The following is a 22,667-nucleotide window of genomic DNA, read 5'->3' on the forward strand; positions in this document are numbered from 1 at the left end:
TCCTGTCCTCACCCTGCTCAGAACCAACCAGTTTTGAAACTGGTGTGGATCACGTCCACGCAGGCTTCTTGGTTTTAGTACATACATGTGCCTCCAGAGTACGTAGGTTTTTTAGAACCAAGGATGATCCATCCAGCCCCGAATGTCAACAGTGCGGAGGCTGAGAAGCCCGGCCCTTCCCCTCTTGTCCCCACTCTTCCCCCCCTTCTTCCTCCCCCTCCCTTCCTTCCCCTGGCCTGCCGGCTCTTGCAGGGCCTACAGTGCACGAGGGGCAGTTACCGTCACCGCACACCACACACCAAACTTTGCTGAACAGACCCGCCAACAGATTGTGGGTCCCTCCCAGACCCCAACAAGGCAAAGTGTCCATTGGAAGAGCCACCGGGGAGCCCTCTCTCCGCATTTGAGAGGTTTCACACCCGGGACTTCCTGGGGCACTCGCAGTTTTTGAAGGCAGGGAATACACGTCGACGCTTCCCGAGCATTTAGCGTGTGGCCTGCACTCTGTTGGACAGGCACGAACTCCAACGTGGTCTTCGCACGGACCCGGGGGGGGGGGGGGGAGGTGGGCATCACCGATACTCACGCGTGTGACAAAGTTACTCGCCCGCACCGGCGGCAGCGGTCACAAAGCCAGCGGGGCCCGGCCCGCCCCGCGGCTCCTCTGGGGGAAGCCATCGAGACCTTTGCAGAGAGAACAGTTCACTCCCCGAGAGCTAAGCTGCTCCATTCCAGGCTCGCTTTGTATTTGTGCCCGAGCCACACTTCCTGTCTCTTTAGGATTTGAAATTTTAGTCATGTGCCACCTCAGGGGAAGTTAATTCTGATTTTTGTCGGCGGGACCCAAGCACAAATCACAACTCCAGAAATACAAGGAGAGCCTGGAAAAATAGGCAGCTGGGGCTGAGGAAAGTAACGCACTGCTCTCAGCGCAAGGGCTGAACCGTGGAGCTAAGTGTTCTTCGGGACAGACCTGTCGATACTAAATCTTTTCCCCCAACCTCTGATGGATGTGCTCATCTTCTCAGGTCAACATGGGCTCACCCAGGCAACGCACTGTAATAACTTATTGAAAAGGCAGCTGGCGTTTATAAACGGACCGTTCCATCAATTTTTAGATTTTCGTCCTCAGAAATGTATTCTCTTCTCAAAGCAGTATTTGCTATACGTAGTAAGAGCTCAATGACACTTCTTCTGCAACACAGGATCTGCAGAGGTGAGCAGGTTTGGGGATTATTGTTCTTTGCTGTCAATTCTGGGTGACATTCAAGCTCTGTAGAGATGAGATAACCAGAGGTCAGAGAGGTATTCTCATTCCATTAGAGCAGGGGTCGCCAAACTACCGGACACAGGCCAAATCTGGCCCGAGGCCCGTTTTTATAAATGAGGTTTTATTGGAACACACCTACACCCATTTGTTTACTTACCGTCTATAGCTGCTCTCATGCTGCAAGGGCACAACCGAGTAGTTGCCAAGCAGTGGCCTGCAAAGCCGGAAGCGTTAACTCTCTGGTCCTTTACGGAACACGCCCGCTGACCTCCACGTTGGCCAGAAGCGCGATCTGTCCCGCTGTATCATTTTCAGTGGGGGCTAACGGGAGCTCGAGCAGGGGAGGACGTCTGACCCATTTAAGGCATCTGTGTTGAAGTTCAGTTGGGTTAAGGAGAGAAGGACAGAAGAAAATGGAAAAAGGCAAAAAAACAAAACCAAAAACAAAAAAAACCAAAAAAAACCCCAACCAAACCAAAAACCAAAAAACACTAGGCAGTGGCAAAAAGAGGACTTTAATGAACCGAATATTAACCTCAAAACCAAGTATAATCTACATGAAATCATCACTTTAGGCCAAAAGAAAATCTTTCATGTTGGCGACAGTATCCGTCTCGCCGACTTCAAGCGGCCGACGTGTTACCCCTGTGGTGGGCCCCCTGGGACTTTGGTGAACATGCCTTTTTCTCGGGCTGAGAGACATTTCCCTGAGAAGATGCGCGGGAGGGGAAGGGGGTGATGGCTGGGCACGCTGCGCCCCGGGCTCAGAACTTGAGCGGAATGACCGGCCAGTATTTGGGCTGCTTCCTGTCACAGTGCTTGTCGAAGCTCAGCTGCACGGCGGCCTCCATGGCCTGGATCTTGGCGGCGCTGTCCCCGTACAGGCGCTTCATCTCGGCCTGGCGCCGCTCGCCGGGCCTCTCGGAGGGGGGCTCCACCGAGCGCCGGGTGCCGTAGTACAGGCCGTGGTCGGCGTTCACGTAGTCGTCCAGGCGCTGGGCGTCCAGCTGCTGCTGCCGCCCTGAGAAGGAAGGGACACGGGGGACCGGGGTGAGCTCGGGGACGCCCCGCGGCCTGCGCCCGCCGAGCCGTCCATAGGCCGAGGCGGCGCCCGCACACCGTCACCCCCGTGGTTAGGGGAACGCATTGGTCGCTCGCCCGCTCGCCCGGGAGGCAGATGCTGCCGGAAACGGCAAAAAGCCGCCGGGAAACATGTCACCCGACACCATCAAACCTCTGCACGGAGCCCGGAAGATCCAGCTCTCTCTCTCTCTCTCTCTCTCTCTCTCTCTCTCTCTGTCACGTTCGAGGCCTGCCCACACCCCGGCCAGCTAGGACCGGCTGGTGCAGCTTGCCTGGTTTCCCACTCCCCCAGGCCAGCAGGGAAGTGAAGTGCTTTCTGGCAAGTCCAGGGCTGCAAGAAGTAGTACTTCCGCCCACAAAGGAGGCGCTGGGGGAAAAAAGTACGGATTTTAGGCAAACCGCAAAAGAGCAAGTGCTGGTAACCACAGAATCGCAGCGACGATCCGCGATCCTTCACACCGTCCGAAGCACAGGGCACATCAGGCAATGAAGTCAAACGACTCAGCGCTTGCTCGAGGCAACCGGGCCAATCAAGGGCAATTCTGCCAACGGAAGGGAGACCGGACGTCTAATCTTCCTGCTGTATTCACAGATGTGCAACAGCGCGGGGACCGCCTCGGTATGGGATTTGACTTTCCACTTCACAGGTTTAGGCCAAATTTCAAGTGATAAAGGGATCTGCTTTTAACCCTACTGATTCTTTCTTTTCTTTCTCTCTCTCTCCCTCCCACCTCTCCTACCTTCCTATCTTTTAAGACCAAGAGTGCGCTCGCAACAAGAGAGTATGAGTTGGGAGTGGGGAAGGCAGAGAGAGAGGGAGAGAGAATCCCAAGCAGGCTCTGCATGGACAGTGCAGAGCAGGATGCGGGACTCGAACTCATGAACCATGAGACCATGACCTGAGCGGAAATCAGGAGCCAGATGTTTCACTGACTGTGCCACCCAGGTGCCCCTGGTCCTACTAATTTAACTGGATTCTTGTAAAGTAAGAAATTAAATTATACTCTCCCCTCTATTTTTACTAAAATGAGTCCTAATATCAGAACTGTTATTCTTTTTTTTTTTTTTAATTTTTTTTTCAACGTTTATTTATTTTTGGGACAGAGAGAGACAGAGCATGAACGGGGGAGGGGCAGAGAGAGAGGGAGACACAGAATCGGAAACAGGCTCCAGGCTCTGAGCCATCAGCCCAGAGCCTGACGCGGGGCTCGAACTCACGGACCGCGAGATCGTGACCTGGCTGAAGTCGGGCGCTTAACCGACTGCACCACCCAGGCGCCCCTCAGAACTGTTATTCTTATGTAAACAGAAATAATAAAAACACATCAATGAAACAATGATGCGTATGGTAACATTTGGCCCACCGACACATTTTTGTAAGCAACTGTCGAGAACAGAGAAACAGACAGTAGAAGGCACCCATCTGTAGCTACTACTGCTACCAAGACAAATGCTACTGAATAAGGAGTGAAGATAGTTGTAGGGGATAAATGATATAAATCATTCTTTCCTTGTTAAAAAAAAAAAAGTAGCAGAATAAAACCTTAGTATATAGGAGGGAACCCAAAAGTGAGCAGCAAGATATATCTGTGGCTAGGCAGTCACACTCCTAAGCCCGTTCTTCATAAACATCACCCTGGAGCTGGGGAGAAGGAGTTCTGGAAACTTGGAAACACCATAAAATGCAGACAGTCACTTCTGACGTAGCACATCTGCGGTTTCTTTCTTTCTTTTTTTTTTTAAACGTTTATTTATTTTTGAGACAGAGACACAGCATGAACAGGGGAGGGGCAGAGAGAGAGGTAGACACAGAATCTGAAATGGGCTCCAGGCTCTGAGCTGTCAGCACAGAGCCCGACGTGGGGCTCGAACTCACAGACCGTGAGATCATGACCTGAGCTGAAGTCGGACACTTAACCGACTGAGCCACCCAGGCGCCCCTCTGCGGTTTATTTCTTATACGAGGAGGTAATCTACGCAGATGCCAGATGACCCTCAAGGAAGTAAATGCAACGTAAGTAACTGTTACCTTATCCACAGAAAAGAGATGCCATTGTCTTACTGTGAAGTGCAGAACTAAACCGAAATATTGGCGTAATGTGCACATGAGTGGGAGGTCAGTAAGCATTTGCTTCTCAGTTTTGGTCTTTCTGTCAAGTCTGAAACATTAGGATGTAAGTGTTCAGCTCTCACGGGTGTTTAGTCCTGCCCTCCAAGGACTGTGCTTCTGAACGTGTGGCATTTCCACATTAGCCAAGGACAACAGATTCCCTCTGCTACCTATGGGAGCCTTGGGTGAGTTACCAATCCTTGAGCTTGTTTCGTTGTAGGCCCAGAGCAAACAATCCCGTGGGGGGGGGGGTGCTGTGGGGGCCCCAGAGCCTGTGCATCTAGAGGACAGAGATTCCCAGGCCACAGTCCTTTTACTTTCCGATTTGTCCCAGGACTGTAATCAGCTTTCCTGACAGATCTAGTGACACAACAGATGTTCAACTTCCTGTCTAAATCAGAGTCTTTGCGTTTAGAATTTTTTTAAATGTTTTTATTTATGTTTGAGAGGGAGAGGGCACAAGTGAGGGAGGGGCAGAGACAGAGGATCTGAAGCGGGCTTTGCACTGACAGCACGGAGCCCAACGTGGGGCTCAAACTCACGAACCGTGAGATCATGACCTGAGCTGAAGTTGGACGCTTAACCGAGCCACCCAGGCGCCCCACATTTATAAGTTTTTTTTTTTTTTTTTAGCGTTTACTTATTTTTGAGAGAGAGAAAGAGACAGTGTGCGAGTGGGGGAGGGGCAGAGAGAGGAGGAGACACAGAATCCAAAGCAGGCTGCAGGCTCTGAGCTGTCAGCAGAGAGCCCGATGTGGGGCTCGAACCCACAAACCATGAGATCATGACCTGAGCCGAAGTCGGAGGCTCAACCGACTGAGCCACCCAGGCGCCCCCCCGCATTTAATCAACATTTAATCATTTAATTAACACCAGGATCCTCGCTCTCTTAGCAAGCGTTGCTCTCTGCCGCTAGGACATGTGAATTTCACCTTCCTACTTTTGCATCTTTCTCTTTTCCTTACAACTGAACGTGGTTCCAATTATGGTCCTTTGTGCTTCTCTTCTGACCAAAACTATCTTACAGATAGTAAATCAGTAGAACAATTCTACATCGAGATGTTTTCTCTTATCGTTGACATCTGTAGATGAAACACTGTTAATCCGAACTGACCGCAGCCGCCAAATCAACATAGCCAGTGCAACTTCCCCAGTTCACACTTGGCATGTGCTCATGGGTCACCATCACAGGGTTTCAGTTAATGAAGCTCATACAGTGTAAAAGAATAGAAAGCACAGCCATTCTCAATTCTCTACGTGTACCTCTTTCCCGTTCAGCTTTCCTTATGAAAATTTGAGGCTCAGGCCTTGTCGCCTCTCTGCCTCACAAGAGGCTCAGAGCTTTCCCGGTTTCCGGCATGGCGGGCAGTTGCCCTACAACATAGACCCAAGGGGTGGGAAGCCTGTCCCCTCCACTGACCGGCTAGTGCCAAAATCTGCCCGTGGGAGTCGCATCTGGGGAAAGGACACTGTCGCCTTCACACACATCCCCATTCCTAGCCCTGGGAGGACACAACGCCTGACACAAGGTAGGTGCTCAGGAAATGACTGCTGAGAGAAAGCCTGGACACAGGCCATACAGTATTTTTTGTTAACAGCTATTTCTTCCAGATTCTGTTAAAGAAAAATGATGACAACCCAGGGACAGAGAAACGGATGCTCAAATCTCAGCTGGACAGAGCCCCTCTCCCGGAGGTTCCTCAGAGTCTCCATGGCAGAGGCGGGGGGAGACAGGGGCACCAATGAGTTGGGGTCTGATCTTGTTCCTTTACATCTGAGTCCCTGTGCCTCTACTTAGTTAAATGATTACAAAAAAAAAAAAAAAAGTCCTAAGTCTAGACTACCAATGTGAAAATCAGTCTGCTTAAAACCAAATGCACTGAGAGGGGCCAGACACTGGAAGGCCCAGCTAGCATCTGCAAGTACTTTAGTGTTCACAGACTTTGGGGGCCGAGCAAACCTTAGAATGGAATATACGCGTCTGAAGGCATCGCTCATTCTGTTTTTATTTATTGCTTCCTTCCTCCCTCCCTATGAAAGAAAGGATTCTCAGTCACTAGCAGTTTTTCTTCCTGTCAAAACAAGGTGAGGGCTCAACCAGATGGAGAATCATCTGACGGAAGCAGAACATCACACTTCAGACATAACTGAACAGGTGCCTTGTCGTGGAGAAGTTAGTCGTTTTTTTCCTAGAAACAGCTGTGAGACTGCATGTTACCCAGTGCTTTTTCCTTAGAGGCTGTTCAGCCATGGGAATTTGTTTGAATAGAAATCAGAGCATCTGTCTAGATTCCAGCTTTAAAACAGGGTTATAGTGGGCTAAACAGCATCCCCTCCAAATTCACACCTACAAGGAACCTGAGAATATGACCTTCTTTGGAAATAAGGTCTTTGCAGATATAATTGAGGCTCAAGATGGGATCGTACTGGATTAGCGCGGACCCTAAACCCAATGAAAGTGTCCTTATGAGAGACAGAGAAGGACACACAGAGACATGGGGGGAAACCACGTAAACATGGAGGTAGTTGAACTATGCTCCCACAAGCCAGTGAATGCCAGGAGCTACCAGAGCTGGAAGAAGCAAAGTCCCAGAAACTTCTGGAGGGAGTGTGGTTCTGCTAACGCCTTGGTTTCAGACTTCTAGCTTCCAGAACTGTGAGAATAAATTTCTGTTGCTTTAAGCCACCCAATGTATGGTAACTGGTTACAGCAGTCCCAGTAAACGAATATCACGGTTAATACACACAGAGGGTTCAAACAAGAAAAACGGTAACATCCTGTTAAGGAGAAACGCTACTGGATCCCATCTGGGTTCAGGATATCAATCTGTAAATTCGCATGATGTAAATTCGTCCCCCTCAATCTGTAAATTCGCATGAGGTTAGCCAATGTGGACTTAGTCTACAAAGGAAAACAAAATCATGAGAAGGGACTTAGATTTTAGAAGACCGGACACAGGAAAACATCCATTCAGTATTCCACAGATAATTAGCCCAAAGGCAGAACATTTTGGAGGACAAAGCACTAAGATGAGTGTGGGAGAATGTTATTTTTCCTCAGTTTTCTGGGATAAGCAAGGCTTTCTGGTTGTACTCTCTGCTATGCTGCCAGAATTAATGATTTTAGCACAAGTGCACGAAAGCACAGACTTGATTTATGTCATGAATGACTCATTTCTGGCTTGTCAGCAACACGCCCGGAACACAGGTGCTTGCCAGCAGACCTGGAGCCGTTTCTGATGGGTCTGCACCCTCGCCTCACATCCCTCTCTCCGTGACAAATGAAGTCAGTGAATGATTACCATTTTCACTTTTACGATAAAAGTGCATTTCCGTCCCTCCCTTCTACTTTTCTGCGGTACGGTGCTCAGTCGGTGTGGTTCCACACTTTAATCTCATCCACTAAAGCACAGCAGCTCGCTAAATCCTGGGCTGTACGTTTCGCCATACGCTCCCGGTTTTCCACAGAAGGGTCGACTGAGGGCGACCAGGATGGGGTTCCAGCTGACTGAAGGTTCGGGACGAAAACTGGTGTCTGAACCTTCCAGCTTCGGTGGACCCAACACGGAGCAGAGGTCTCCCGGCAGGTGTCTAAAAGCACCTGGCCCTGTGGTCAGAAGAGCACCTGCTGTGCTAAGAGGGGAGTGGATGTATCCCCCTTTCTTCCTCTCACCATCCCAGCTGACCCCATCCCTCAAAGCCTAGCGCACGCTCTATTTTCCACCACTTCCCCCGAAGCTTCTCTGACAGCTGACTTCACTGGCTCTACCCCATCACTGCCAAAGTGCCTGTGGACCACACACAGACAGCTCTTCTAGGAATCAGTTTTAGTTTGATTTCGTCTCCTCTTCTCAACTGAGTGTAAGCTCCTTCTGAACGTGTCTCGGTTTTGACCCAGCAGCTACCCAGAAAACACAGGGGATAAGAGCTGGTAGGCTCAAGCCCGAGACAACAGGGGCCGTGTTTGTGTCAGAGGGCTGTCTCCCCCCACTGGGAATAACATTCCCGCATTCTCCTTCGAAGTATTAGGACTATAGCCTTGCAGTCTCAATTGGTAGTTATTTATGACTTCAACGGGATACTTTTCTTAACCTAACAATAAGCATTTTTTTCCTAAGAAATAATTGGAAACACAGCTGACCTTCCAAACTCCACAACTGTCTACTTTCCCATAAGCATTGTTATCATTGAAGTTTTGAATAACGGAAGTATCTCGTTAGGAAATGACATCTAACAATCAAAAGTATGTCTGTTCCCACTGCACAGTTCTTTATTTATCCTAATTTTTTGGTTACCATTAAAATATGTTAGAGATTATGTGGAAGAGCAGTCATCACAAACAAGAACATGCTCTCCAGTAGGAAGGATTTTATTCTAAGAAAATATTAAATAAGACTCAGATGACGATGATGAATGATAGAACATACATGTTCTCGTGGAGGTGAATACTACTGAAAAACAAAGTCTTTCAAGTTTACCTATGCTTTTTCCTGCTAGTGCTATTTCATAAAATTCTGTTCTCTCTAGATGATCCGTATTCAAAGCTGAATTAGCCTTTATTGAACGAGTAGCTTCTAGTGGTTCAAAAGAGCAAAGCAAAACAACTGTAACCAAGCATTCACACTACTCAGGTCCCTAATCGCTGTTAAAACACATCCCAACCGTGTATATAACTAAACTTCCACGAACATTTCTAGTGGAGGGAGGTAATGGGTTGGAAAGCACTGTGGGCATTGACATTACTTACATTTGAATTCAATCCTTTGTTACTGCTTGAAGGAACACGTGTTCATCCTACACACCACCAGAAGCGCTGGCGAAAAGAATCATGCCCGATACTTGCGCTGGTGCAGGGTCGGGCCCCGGCAGCTTCTAAATCTTTAGCAGTCAGATTAGACTCTGACACTGCAGCGTGTTCCCGCCCATGCCAGACAATCTCCAGGTCTTCCGAAGGCCTGATAATATCTTCAGGGCACCCCAGAGGGCATAAAAGCATGGCAGAGACGCTATGGCAAGTAGTTTTCAATCATGCTACAGCTACACATGTAAAAAGCACAAAGAGCAGCTCTGTGTGTTCAGCGTTGTTATTAGTAATACGGAAGTGCATTCCTTTTTCCTCGTATTTTACTATAGTAAGTTACATCAAGCAAGAATGTCCTTGAAATGCACTAAAAGTTGTATTAATGCCTACTTTGATGAAAACGGTATGAACGACTAGACTGGACAGACATCAAGACTTGAATTCTTTTGCTTTTTAAATATTCTAAACCAATTTAAGAATTTTGAAAAGTGCAGGGTAGAAATATGACTTTTGAAGCCACAAAACATCTTTTATTAAAAATATGCAGAATCTTGGGGCACCTGGGTGGCTCAGTCGGTTAAGCAGCCGACTTCAGCTCAGGTCATGATCTCATGGTTCGTGGGTTCGAGCCCTGCATCAGGCTCTGTGCTGACAGCTCAGAGCCTGGAACCTGCTTTGGATTCTGTGTCTCCCTCTCTCTCTGCCCCTGCCCAGCTCACACTCTGTCTCTGTCTCTCTCAGAAATAAAATAAAAAATGTTAAAAAAAATTTTTTTTTAAAAATGTGCAGAATCTCAATCAAGCACTAATCAACACAGAGAGCATCACAGTAAAATCAGTATATGGTTAAAGATCCACATTCAAGGATGAGTTATTAGCAACTAACCATAACGACTAACATTTCCCGGGCGATGACTTCGTACCAAGCACAGCTCTAGAACTTTTCTTTTATTGTCCCATTATTTTTAAATTATTTTTAGTATTTTTTTTAAATCTCATTTAACCTTCATAACTACCACTCCATTAATGAGGATCTCCACCTCCCGGGTGAGGGGACTGAGGGACAGACTGGTTAGGGCAGGTGACCCGCAAGGCAAGCCCTCCGATGGACAAGTGGCGGAGGTGGGCAGGGCCCCATAATTTGAGCGGTTCTGCTACCGCTTGCCCTGTCCAATGTCAGGTTAAAGATGAAGGTTGTACGGGTTTTTATAACATTCCCTTTTTTATCGGTCTGCTATCTAGATCACAGTAAAACAGATATGTACCAGTTTCTTCATAGAGATGGTGAGACCTGTGCCCTTCACTTCATGTCCCCTCGCAGAAGAAAATTCTCACAGAGGCAGGGGGGCTGTATTAGTTCCCTAGGGCTGCTGTAACTAACAAAGCACTGCAAACAGGTGGCTTGGAATGACAGAAATTTCTCGTCTCACAGATCTGGACGCTAGAAATCTGAGATTAAGGTGTGGGCAGGGCTATGACCCCTCTGAAGGCGCTAGGGAAGATCCATTCTAGGCCTTTCTCCTAGCTTCCAGTGGCAGAGCTCCTGTCTTCACATGGCCTTCTCTTGGGGTGCATGTGTATCTCTGTGTCCGAATGCCTCCCTTTTAATAAGGACCCAGTCATAAGTGGATCAGGGCCACCCTAAAGACCTCATTTTCACTTGATCACCTCTGTAAAGACCCTATGTCCAAAGAAGGTCACATCCTGAGGTGGGGTGGCGTCGGGGGAGGTTAGGACTCCAACCAATCTTTTTTTTTTTTTTTTTTAGGGAACACAAGTCAACCCATAATAGTGATGATAGTAGTATAATCTGGAGGTTTAAAGTAAACTCCGCAGATTTAGGAATAATATAAAACAAGGTATGAAGTTCATCAAGTTTATAAATGATTCAAAGCCTCACTCACTTTGTAGAATGTCCCACACAAGCACAGCAAGTTTAGCATTCTGTGGGATATTTGAAAACCTCTGATTTAAGGCTCATAATTAATACTGAAACACCTCATTCATTCATTCATTCATTCATTCAAAACAATATTAAGCACCAGGCACGACTTAGCAGGTAACTCCCGTGACATTTTGTTTAACTTACCTAGACCCCTACCTGACCAAGGTGAGAGGGACGGGGGCGGTTCATGGCCATTTCTGTGCCTGAGCTGTTTATGCCGGAAAGACACACTTTGTTACTGTATCTTCATTACACTCGCATCTATTTTCTATTGAATAACTATGTACTGAGTTTACTTTAAATCAGCAGATAATTCTAAACGGCCTTTTAGATGACTGGGGTTTGCAGCCACCCTTAATTAGAACTTCTATCATAAAAGTGTCAACCTTTGGTGAGAAAAACACCTTATTCTACTCTCTGGTAAAGACAAAGAAAGAAATCCCATATCCATCATATTTTCTTTTCAAAGAGCTGTAAAAAAGAGCATTCCAACCAAATGTGGACATGCTTGAACACCTCCTCTCCTTCATCGTTGTATACTTTCCAATTAGAGTAATGGTTATTTCGTATGTATTTTGTCTAAAAGGTAAAATTTATTTCTGAAGATGAAGGAAAGAAATGTATTTTATGTAAAATAGAAAGTAGTGTTTTAAAAATACTTGTTTGGGTATACTTTTTTTTTTTATTTGAGAGAGAGAGAGACAGCGAGCGAGCGAGCGGGAGAATCTTAAGAAGTCTCCCGCTCAGCTTGGAGCCTGATGAAGGGGCTTGATCTCACAAACTGTGCGATCATGACCTGGGCTGAAATCAAGAGTCGGACACTTAACCTACTGAGCCACCGGGTGCCCCTAAAAAGTCCTATATTAAAACGCCTCCTCGGAGTAACAGAGCTGAGGCGGGACTGGATGCGGAATAGCAGGAACTTACAAAATAACACCCAGGGCAGAAGACCACGCAAAAGGCAGGGCGTGGAAGGAAGCACGCGGGGCCAGGCGCACACTTACGTCGCTCCTCCCGGTGCCGCTCGGTCTCTGCGAAGTACTGGCGCAGCTCCTCGGTGATCTCCATGTTGCTCAGGTCGCACTCCACGCCCCCGTCCGACTCGCTGTCCGCCTCCTCCTCTGCGGGCCGAGCCCGCTTTTCTGTCGCGCAGGCCCGCGAACGCTGCCCGGACCTTCTAGTATGTGAGTGGCTGCGGCGCGAGTCCGGGGGGGCCGGAGGGCGGTCACGAGAGGGCCAAGGAGACCCGGCCTTGTCAGCGTAAGAGCTTCTGGGGAGAGACGCAGGAGGGAAGAACCACGGGCCGGTGAGGTAAGACTCCACGGCCTTCCTGTAGGCATTATGGTGGCTTCGCATCCAGGCCATCGCCTGATGGTAGTGTCGCCAGTATCTTGCGTATACGGGATGAGAAGACCAAGGCTCCGTAGTTTTCCAGGCTGCTGCCTGCGAAATAAAGGGAGGTGGAGAACCGTCGAATGTTTGACTAAACCACAAGTATCCACCGGGTGTCTACTAAATACCTACTCTGCATCTACTCTGGTGCCACTCTTGCACCAGAGGACGCAGGATGGCCCACGCCCACAGGAGACACCAAGTGTATGCACACGTGCTCTCACGTGCGCACGGGACAATGAGTTTAAGGTTACGGCCATGATAAAGTGGGGACAGAGGCTACTAATTATCACCATTAGATAAGACGCAGGGAGAGATGAGGACGTCAACCATCTTGGCCCTCTCTACCCACTGTAAGTAAGCGACGGGTTCCACCAACCGCACGCACTAACGAGCAGGACCTTCTCCGGTCCTTCCCTCTCTGCTCCCTAAACACCTGCCAGCCTGGCTCACTCCTCGGTGCCCGGACAAAAGAGGTCTAGCAGCCCATCCAATGGTGCCTTCGAGTTTTCCGCTGTATTTGTTTCTTTGGTCTTCTCCTTCATAGACTGAGAACACCAAGACTCTAAAGACTAAAGTGTACCCTTTTCTTTATGAGTTAAACAAAACAAAACCTTACCATTGCTGCCATCTGTGATGGTGGAAGACCAAATGGGCACTGAATCTAGGAAAGAACAAACACAGTTCAAACGTGTGGTCAGTACACGTGGGAGATATTCGTGGCTATTTCATGGTTTGTAAAGCAGCCCCTCAGAGGCTGCCTCTTCTCAGTACTGTGCCTCATCTTACCGCAACACACACTATGGGGCCCCGGCACGTGGGTTATGGCCTTGTGGGCTGAAAAGGAGGGCTCCCCTTAGGTCCGATTAAGTAGCTCAAAAGACACTGCATTTTTCAAACATTTGGTTACCCGCTGAAAGACTGGAGAGAACCATATAGTTCACAGCCAGTGCATATACAAAAAACATCAATATAGAACATGAATTAACAACACGTAACTATTACTGACTTCATTTCCTAATCCTTAACTCATGCCGATGCCTGTTTAAATTAACCCTAGATGATCCCACAGTTTGGACAGAATACCTCTCGCCAACTCCCTGGAAACCACCGTTGGCTCTTGCCTCTGACCTGGGACTTGGAGAAGCCTCTCCAAATGAGATCTCTCTCCAGTGTGGGTTGGGCCCTGGGCTTTAAGCCCCCAGATGAGCCTTGATTCGGTTTCGATTGTGACAAGCATCTCTCAGTGTGGTGTGACACCACACTGTCCCTGCCTGGCCACTGTGCCTGTTTTTGTAGCAGCAACTGTTCCATGAGACCCTCCAGCAAGTGACTGCACAGAATGCCTTTGCTCAACAGCCTTGCTCTGCCAGGATTTACTGCTTTTGCCCCTTCCCAACTGCTTCTGATTTACTGATGTGGCAGAGGATACCTAAAGGTAAAGTTTAATCTGCAGCTGTACCTTTTAGAACCGATTTAAAACAGTTATTTTTTTCCATTCCTGTTCAAGAGTTCAGAGCTACTAAAATGCCAGCATGCATGAGAATGTATTTAAATAAAAAAAGAGGGGGCGGTGCCCGGGTAGCTCAGTCGGTTAGGCTTCCGGTTAGGCGTCCGGCTTCGGCTCAGGTCACGATCCCACAGTTCGTGAGTCCAAGCCCCGGCGTCAGGCTCTGTGCTGACATTTCAGAGCCTGGAGCCTGCTTCGGATTCTGTGTCTCCCTCTCTCTCTGTCCTTCCCCCGCTCACACTGTTTCTCAAAAAAGGAATAAATGCCAAAAACAAAAAAAAACAAAAAAACAAAACAGAAATAATATCCTAAAATGCATGAGAATTTAAGCATCTGTGACAGGAAATCACTAACAACGCAATGCTGGGCAAACAGCACTTGGGTTTCGAAACTCTGGGACATCAGATACTGAAGGAGGCCTGTTTTTCCTCCTTCACTTAATTAGAGGGTGGAATTTAAAAATCTCTAAGCCTTAAGTAATAAACTTGACTTCTTTTGTAATCTCTATCAAATGTTTTGCTATGGTCAATGTGGAAAATTGAGATGTTACATTAACCCTATCTTTTAAGATCTGGCCTGAAGAGAACCATTCACTTTTTTAAATACACTAAGCTTTCAAACAGGCGATTTCTAAGAGGGTTGACACGATCTTCTGTAAATTCATCATGAACATAGCCTGCACTTCCTGTTCCCTGTTCTGAACTCAGGAATACACACACATGCAGTGCGTGTAAACTGGGAGAAAGCTAACCAATGCAGTGAAAATATAAGTGTACATTAAGTCCACGTTACTTTAAAACCGTAAAGGTTTAAGACATAAATAAATAACTGAAGGTTTAAAACATGAGCACTTATCTGAAAAGCTGGCTAACTCCCGCGTGCTTTACAAGCTACTGAAGAAATATAAAAGCCGATACAACGAAGGGGTTAACCACACAGAGAAGTGGCACTGACACAAATGAAATCACAGTGGAAATCGCTGGAGTGCCAAGCTGTAAGGTGCAGCCTGTGAGTGGCTAATTCCTTCCAGCTGGGTTTCATATTTAGCTCACTGAAATCTGAACACTTTCCCGAGAGCCCGCAGCACGTAATGCCATTGCAGTGAACTCCACGTGTGTCTTCAGCAAATTTGTTTTAGAGATTAACAAGTAGCATAGGAATTAAATTTGAAAAATCTAGGAGGCATCTGCGTGTCTTCTGGAAATGAAGAGTTTTGAATCCCGACTTCTGTGCCTCAAAAAATGTACTTAGAACCAGATCAGCGGAAGTATTAATTATCCCAAACTGGGAAGTGTGACAGCCTCAAATATGCAAGAAAGGTTATTGTGATTGAACACTACAGCAGACCTCAGGAAATCCCGTTTTGATTTGTACGTGGGAAAATCCAGCCTGGCTCTAAAAGTAATAGGACCAGGGGCACCTGGATGGCTCAGTCGGTTAAGCATCTGACTTCGGCTCAGGTCACGATCTCACAGTCATGAGTTTGAGCCCCGCATCGGGCTCTATGCTGACAGCTCGGAGCTTGGAGCCTGCCTCGGATTCTGTGTCTCCCGCTCTCTGTGCCCCTCTCCAGCTTGCATTCTGTCTCTGTCTTTCCCAAGAATAATAAATAAACATTCATAAAAAATTTGTTTTAAAGTAATAGTGCCAGTATTCTGAAAATGTCCAAGATGGCTTTATGAGAGGCAACTCTGTCACCACTTTTATTCTGACCGTGCTTTCCACAACGTTTTGGCCGCCGGGACACTTACAGTCAAACCCGCTGCCGTCCTCTGGCAAGTTGAGTCCTGGAGCTGGAGGGCGCGTACGCTCGTTCACCCTTAGCTTATCACTCTCCCTCCTCAAATTCCAAAACCTATGTTTCATAGATTCTTTTACATTTTCAGTATTTTCAGATTCCTAAAATCCTTCAGATATTCAGTTAAAAGCAGTTCCTGAGAATGTCTGACAAATTAAGGAAACTCCCAGAAATCAAATAAAAGAAAGTACAGGAAAACACGGCCAAAGGAGGAGCAGCTTGCAAGGAGCTTTAGAATCATTGGCTTGCTCTTGCCAACACGACGCTTGGTATTTTACGCCTGCAACTTTTTTCTGTGAAGGGTCAAATAGTAAATATTTTGGGCTTGTGGGCCACATACAGTCTCTGTCACACATTCTTCATATTCTTTTTAAAACTGATAAAAAAAAAAACCAAAAACCCAAACCCAACCCTTTGAAAATGCAAACCCCATTCTTAGCTCCCGGGCAGTACAAAGAGCAGGCTGCGGGCCACCCCTCGCTGGCCCTGTGGTTTGTGAATGTCATGCAGCCACATCGACTCCGCTCTTGCACGTGGAGCACCCTCACTGCTGCTCGTTCTCGGCTCAGCGGCCCCTGGAGGGACTCTGGGATTCTCACTCACCTAGTAAATGAGGAGGCTTGGAGGAAGACTAGTAAGCCACACACCTGTGACGATGACCACCAGCAGTCCTGGTGACCAGCTCCTACTATCTGGAGCAAAAGACTCGCCTCCACGACGAAATAAGGAACCTGGACCATTTCTTAAAGATCGATATAGACATTTAAAGACTTAATTAAAAGAACAAACTCCTGCGATCAACAGGGCTTAGAATGCACATGGAGTGCCGTGCTTTCTGGCGGAGACCCTGGCCACGGGCACGGGCCAGACAGCAAGCCAAGGAAGGGAAGCCGGAGGTTCCCGGAGTCTCTCCCTTGGAAGAAAGAATACACAGCCTTCCCTGAAAAGTGTATCAGTTGGTTCCGAAGGGAAGTTGAGAACCTTCTCTAAAAACGGGTCCTGTGAACTCTTTCAAACTGGCTACCTTTGCACACAGAGAACTCAAGGACCTAACAAAATGCCTGGGTTTCTGGAAAGCCAACCTGAAACGAATTTCTGGACATGACAGCAACACCTGTCCAAAGAAAAGCAAGCTTATGGCCACAGATTTAGATGCCTTTCAGTTGCCTTTATCTTTCGTTCCCCACCTCTTTGGGAGTGTCTCCTACTCTCTTATGGCACACGTCTTCCTGGACTGAACAGCAGCTTTTCTCCTAAGGGGATGGTGGAGCTGAAAGAAAAGAGAATGGCGATGTCAGGGCAGGCCGGGTTCCACGGTACCACCGACCCCGCAGCCCTCCCCAGCGAGCACAATGGCATCATAGTCACCACCCAGCTGAGCCCAGGCGAGTACAGAGACCGAATTCATGGTCTGTCCTCAGCCACCAGAGGAGGAAGGGAAAAAACAGCGCTGAGGTCATTCACGAAACGCTGCCGTGCCCTGGGTCTCGAACCGTAGATTTTCCCATACAGCTTTTCTTAGAAAATGCACTCGTTCTTCAATGAATATGCTTATCCTGGAGATGTACGTATGTATGGATTTAGGAGCTGTATTTTCAAATGCGTCGATATACAGGAGGGTAACAGACAAGAGCTTTGTTGTTTTCAATGAGAAAAATCCAACGATTTCCGTGAAGTTATTAAGAACCTCCACAAACACGTAATGCGGCTTTGTCAAAAGGTAGTAATGTCACATATGTTCTTTTAACAGCACATTTATGTTCCTATAAATACAGGATATGGGAGGTGTCATCCTAACCAATAAAATAAAAACACAAATTCCCCCCAAACGATAATGTACACTCTGCAACTGGATTTTCCTCTCTAGCCTCCTTTTCCAAAAGAATTCTGAAAATTAAACACCTGAAAACTCACCTGCTTTGATTTGTTTGCTTCGAAACCCATCGAGCCAATCATTAAGTTATGCTGGCTAAAGGCCCTGGAGTCAAACCTTTCTGATAAGGCTCCCAGCGATGTGGCTCTCTGAACCAACCAGATACTCTGGCGGATTGAATTGAGGCCTCCGGTATACCTATTTCAGGGTAGAAGGGAGTCCGCTGGAGACCGCGCAGAATAAACGAAGGCACAATGAGAAATGTAAGTGACATAAATTGGGTCGTGTGATTCTAAGGAATTTCTGGATATGCAGTAATAACCCTCTCAGAGAAGGTATCTTCCAATAATGCTTGTACTAGTAGGAACTTCCTCAGCTAAGATAATAAAAGGAGAGTTTCTGACAGCACTGCTTCCTGCCCCCCACCCCCAGCTGCCTGAGGGCAATGTCAATCCCTTGATGCCCTCGTGGGCTCCCTCCTGTGGCTTCGCATGGTCCCTGCGGGTATTGTGGACATCAAAGATGGCTGAAGGGATGCCTGAGTGGCTCAGCCGAATTTTGGCTCTGGTCACCATCTCACGGTTCGTGGGTTCGAGCCCCGCGTCAGGCTCTGCGCTGGCAGCTCGGAGCCTGGAGCCTGCTTCGGATTCTGTGTCTCCTTCTCTCTCTCTGCCCCTCCCCTGCTCACACTCTCTCTCTCAAAAATAAACAAACATTAAACAAACAAACAAACAAACAAAAAGATGGCTCAAGACTGAATGGCCTTCTCCCACCCTCAGGAGTCCAAGCTCGTCTTGGTCGCACACAGGCCTCCTACAAGGGCACATGCTACTGAGTTCAGAAAGCCCGCATCTGTCTATAACGACTATCGTTCAAACTGATGGGTGAGGGTGCCAAAAAAGTTTTACTTCCTTCTCAACCCTTCAACCCCAAACCCCAATTTCCTCTCTTCTGGGTGATGCAGTTAGAAGTAATGTCACAAAGGAAGGTGCAGCACGGGGATGGACAGAGACTGAAAGGATGCAGTTAGGCGTTCTTTAAACAACAAAAACGAAAACAAATAACATTCCACCTACAAATGGCATTGTTTAACTTGTCAGCGGGGTGATGGATTTGTGAGTGATTTGCAAGTTCCCCAAATCCCCACGTGGCTAACATCAGAATCTTAAGTGAACTATGAGGCCACTCAAAGTTACTCTCTTACTCATGAACACAACAGCCAATAGGAGTGTTGAAAACTGGGGTAACTAAGAAGGAAAGAAGAGTAATACAGCTCAAACGGGGAAACAGGTAAGTTCCCCACACTGCAAGTGTATCCCTCACAGTTCAGAGCATATCAGCAAAAGCCATGACTAGTTTAAAGTGGTTAAGACCACCAGTAGATTTCAGGAGCTTTATTTCAAGCTTGACTTGTATAAACACATACACAGTAATTCCATTTAATCGCTGTCTTTTCTGAATTTATATGCCACTGACTATGCCCCACTTGTTTAACCAATTACTTGTAGGCATGGATTCTGCAAGCTCTTTCTTTTAAATGTCCTATTTGCCTTCTGGCATAAAAACCAGAGCTGTATTTCCCTGCCTTTGGATGCTGGTGCGATTGTTGTTTCCTGATAATAGCCTCTCCTCCTCCTCCTCCTCCCTCCCTAAAGAAACTGAGTAGTCACTCAAATAATTGTAAAGTTCCAAATCTTTTCAGGAAGCAGACGTTTAAATACATTAATATGTTTAATATGCTTTTAGGCTTTTTTCTGAGAGAGAGAGCACATGCTCGTGTGTGCGGCAGGCACATGAGGGGGAGGGGCAGAGAGAGAGAAAGAGAGAGAGAGGATCCCAAGCAGTATCTGTACTGTCAGCGCAGAGTTGGACACGGAGCGCCAGCTCACGAATCACGTGAGATCATGACCTGAGCCGAAATCCAGAGCTGGACACTTAACTGACTGAGCCACCCAGGCGCCCCACATTAGTAGGTTTTCAAAAATATTTGCATCTGATCTTTGATCAACGGCGGTTATGCTGTTTTCTCACTTGTCCAACTGTTCTATGGCTGGATTTCCTATCGGAGGGAAGGAGCTCCAAGAGTTTTGCACTGAGTTTGTAATCCCTCCAGCCTCCACTCTGGCTGTAATTGTTCAATTTCACTCCGCCCCCCCCCCATCCTGCTCATCTCACCCCACCCTTAAATGCTGGATCCTAAAAAACAAAGTAATCCTTCACCGTCTGACAGTTTTAGAATGAAAATTTCTCTCTGGAGCTTTCATTTGTGTACTTTCCCAGGGCAGCAACAAACAGAGATCTGAACTCCGTACTGTGAACCTGCCTTTGATTATACCCATCCCAAGTTACTAACCAACGATCTTTAAAAATATACGGTATCTGTTTGCATTGCCATCCCCGGGGGGGCTGTTATAAACTGTATTATAGACGTCATATTGGTAAAGGTTATCTCCACCGCACAAATCACGGTAACCGTGAGTGAATAAGCCCAGAAGTGTTATTAATCTTTAGTCTAGACTTTCGAGCAATGTTGTTCTGACTTCAGGTGCAAAAGAGCTGAATACAGAACCTAGCCTATGAAACGACTTTAAAAATCATTCCTGGAAACGATAAAATTATCTGTTCAGAACCATGTGATCTGTGCTAAGGGACTCCCAGGATTTCAGAGGTAAACGCTACTTCGTTGGTCCCTGGTTCAGCTCCACTCAGCTACTGAGGAAGAAAAGTGGGCAAAGATATTCTCCCCTTTCACCGATAAGGCCCTTTAAAGACTACCGGTGCCAAATGTTCTCCAGGTAACTTCCACCAAACTTTAGGACTTCCCACAGAGGTCAAAGTGTGAGGTAAAAGAAAGAAAACGCCAAGTTTTGAGTGGACGGGCCACTATTCCGGACATCCCTCCAAGGATGAGGCTGCCCTGGGCTGCACGGCCCAAGTCCGAATTCACTTTCCAGACATTTACTCGGCACCCCGGAATCACGTGGGCGAGCTTCACTAGAAACACCGATGCCCGGGCCCCACTTCTAGACACTCGAATTTGAATGGTCTGGGATGGGGGCCCGGGCATCCGAATTCTTAAAAGTCTTCCGCTGATTCCGAAGCGCGGCAGAGCTGAGTCTCTGGAACCGGTTCTCTGTCACCACTGAACCGGCAATGATTTAGGAATCTCACGGGCCCCGCGGGTCGCTGCTAATTACGACAACGGGACAGCCAAGCCCTCGGCTCTCCCGGCATCAGAAGAAGCCAGGCTCCGGGGCCTCCAGGCTCCTCCCTCACTCCCCAAAGGAAACCCAGTAGTCCCCGGAGTCACCTCGTGGGCTCGCAGCTTGCTGATCTCGGGCGGTGGGCGAACATGGACCTATTTCCTGTGAGGAGACCGAAGGGGCGCGGGCGGGAGGGGCTGTTGCCCGGGAGACCAGAAATGCACTTCCGGCGCGGATCACGTGGGGCGCGCCACCGGAAGTCCCGGGCCCGCCGCCGCCGCCGCCGCCGCCGCCGCCGCCACGTCCGCGCTGCGTTCTACGCCACGTGGGGAACTGTCGCGAGATGAGGCTCCGCCTCCCGGGGCGGAGCGTCGGGATGGCTGGAGACGGGCAGGGGGCGGGACGGCTGTACCTGCGCCGACAGGTGTGGCGGGGCCGGAAGGGGAGGGTCGTTTCTGCGCCCCCTTTGTCCCCGCGCCACTTCCTTGACTTTCGGCTTTTCGTCCTTCTCTCAGCTCCGTCGTCTCCCCACTCCTGTCCTTAGATAGCCTTTCCTCTTTTTTGAAAAACTAGAACGGCTAGAGGTCGTGGCCCAGGAGGACGCGCCCAACTTTTGGAAATAGCCACCGAAGTCTAGTCTGACTGCGATTCTAGCATTTAGCTTATTAATCTTCCGAGCCTCGGGTTCTTGCCCATAAGATGCGAATAATCCCTCGTGCCCAGTGCCTGGTGCTATATACCAGACCAGAATTAGTACACATTAACCTGATTTGTATCACAGTCATTGTCAGCGACACCTGTCCTGTTAGCATCTCAGGGAGACTCATGAATAACCGAGCAAAACCCACTGGGGTAATTTGGAAAACCACGGCAAGAACCCTAAAAGGGGAATAATTTGTCCCGGAATTTTCACTTCTGGGAATTGATTCCGAGGAAAAACAGACGTTAAGCCAGATGTTCATTACAGAATTATTTTTAAAAGTGAAAACCAAACAACTATAAATACCTTAATAAGAGGAGATACCTCAGTCAGTGAGACTCTGCCCGTGGCGAGGATGTTATTACCACGTTATTCCTGTACCACAGAAGAATCGCACAGTATGGAAGATTAACGAATAGGTACTGGATGCCTACTATGTGTGAGGTATTATTCTACATCTGCGCGGTCCATCGAAGTCACTAGACACACGTGGCTGTTGAGAGCTTGCAATGTGGTAGTCTGAAGTGAGGTATGCCGTAAGGGTAGATCACAGTGGATTTTGAAGATTTATTATGAGACAAAGAATGTAGAATATCTCATTTTACTAATAATAACATGTTAGGGAAGGACTGTTGAGATAAAAGGAGGTTAAAATTAATTGCACCTTTGTTTTTTTACTTTGTTAATGTGACTGCTAGAACGTTTAAAATTTTTTATCTATTTTTGAGAGAGAGAGAACGCGAGCAGGGGAAGGGCAGAGAGAGAGAGGGAGACAGAGAATGCCAAGCAGGAGCTAGACGCGGGGCTCAAGCTCAAAACGGTGCGATCTTGACCTGAGAGAAAATCAAGAGTCTGAGGATTAACCGAGGGGGTCACCCGGGCGCCCCACTGCTAGAACATTTGAAATGATCTGTGTCCTATGCGTCATATGTTTATATATTTCTATTGAACAATGGTATTCTATTTACCAGATACATAGTGGT

The 22,667-nt window shown here is 47.7% G+C and overlaps 1 protein-coding gene across 2 annotated transcripts; it reads right to left on the reverse strand.

Moving 5' to 3' along the window:
• Positions 1–1,769: 1,769 nt before the first annotated feature.
• GEMIN8 (gem nuclear organelle associated protein 8) lies at positions 1,770–21,200 on the reverse strand. 2 transcript variants are annotated; one of them, XM_047075914.1, is made up of 5 exons: positions 21,092–21,200; positions 17,096–17,178; positions 13,220–13,264; positions 12,213–12,651; positions 1,770–2,291 (listed from the first exon to the last, which is right to left on the reverse strand). In XM_047075914.1, the coding sequence occupies exons 3-5, from the start codon at positions 13,229–13,231 to the stop codon at positions 2,035–2,037; spliced, it is 708 nt and encodes a 235-aa protein (XP_046931870.1). In that variant the 5' UTR covers positions 13,232–13,264; positions 17,096–17,178; positions 21,092–21,200; the 3' UTR covers positions 1,770–2,034. The 2 variants fall into 2 exon arrangements, with proteins under 2 accessions (XP_046931870.1, XP_046931871.1); XM_047075915.1 differs by lacking the exon at positions 21,092–21,200 and adding an exon at positions 17,823–18,375.
• Positions 21,201–22,667: the final 1,467 nt, after the last annotated feature.

This window comes from Lynx rufus, unplaced genomic scaffold, assembly GCF_022079265.1.
Source record: "Lynx rufus isolate CCGP_SWC_20201006 ecotype Redwood Valley unplaced genomic scaffold, mLynRuf1.p SCAF_14, whole genome shotgun sequence".
Classification (NCBI taxonomy): Eukaryota; Metazoa; Chordata; class Mammalia; order Carnivora; family Felidae; genus Lynx; species Lynx rufus.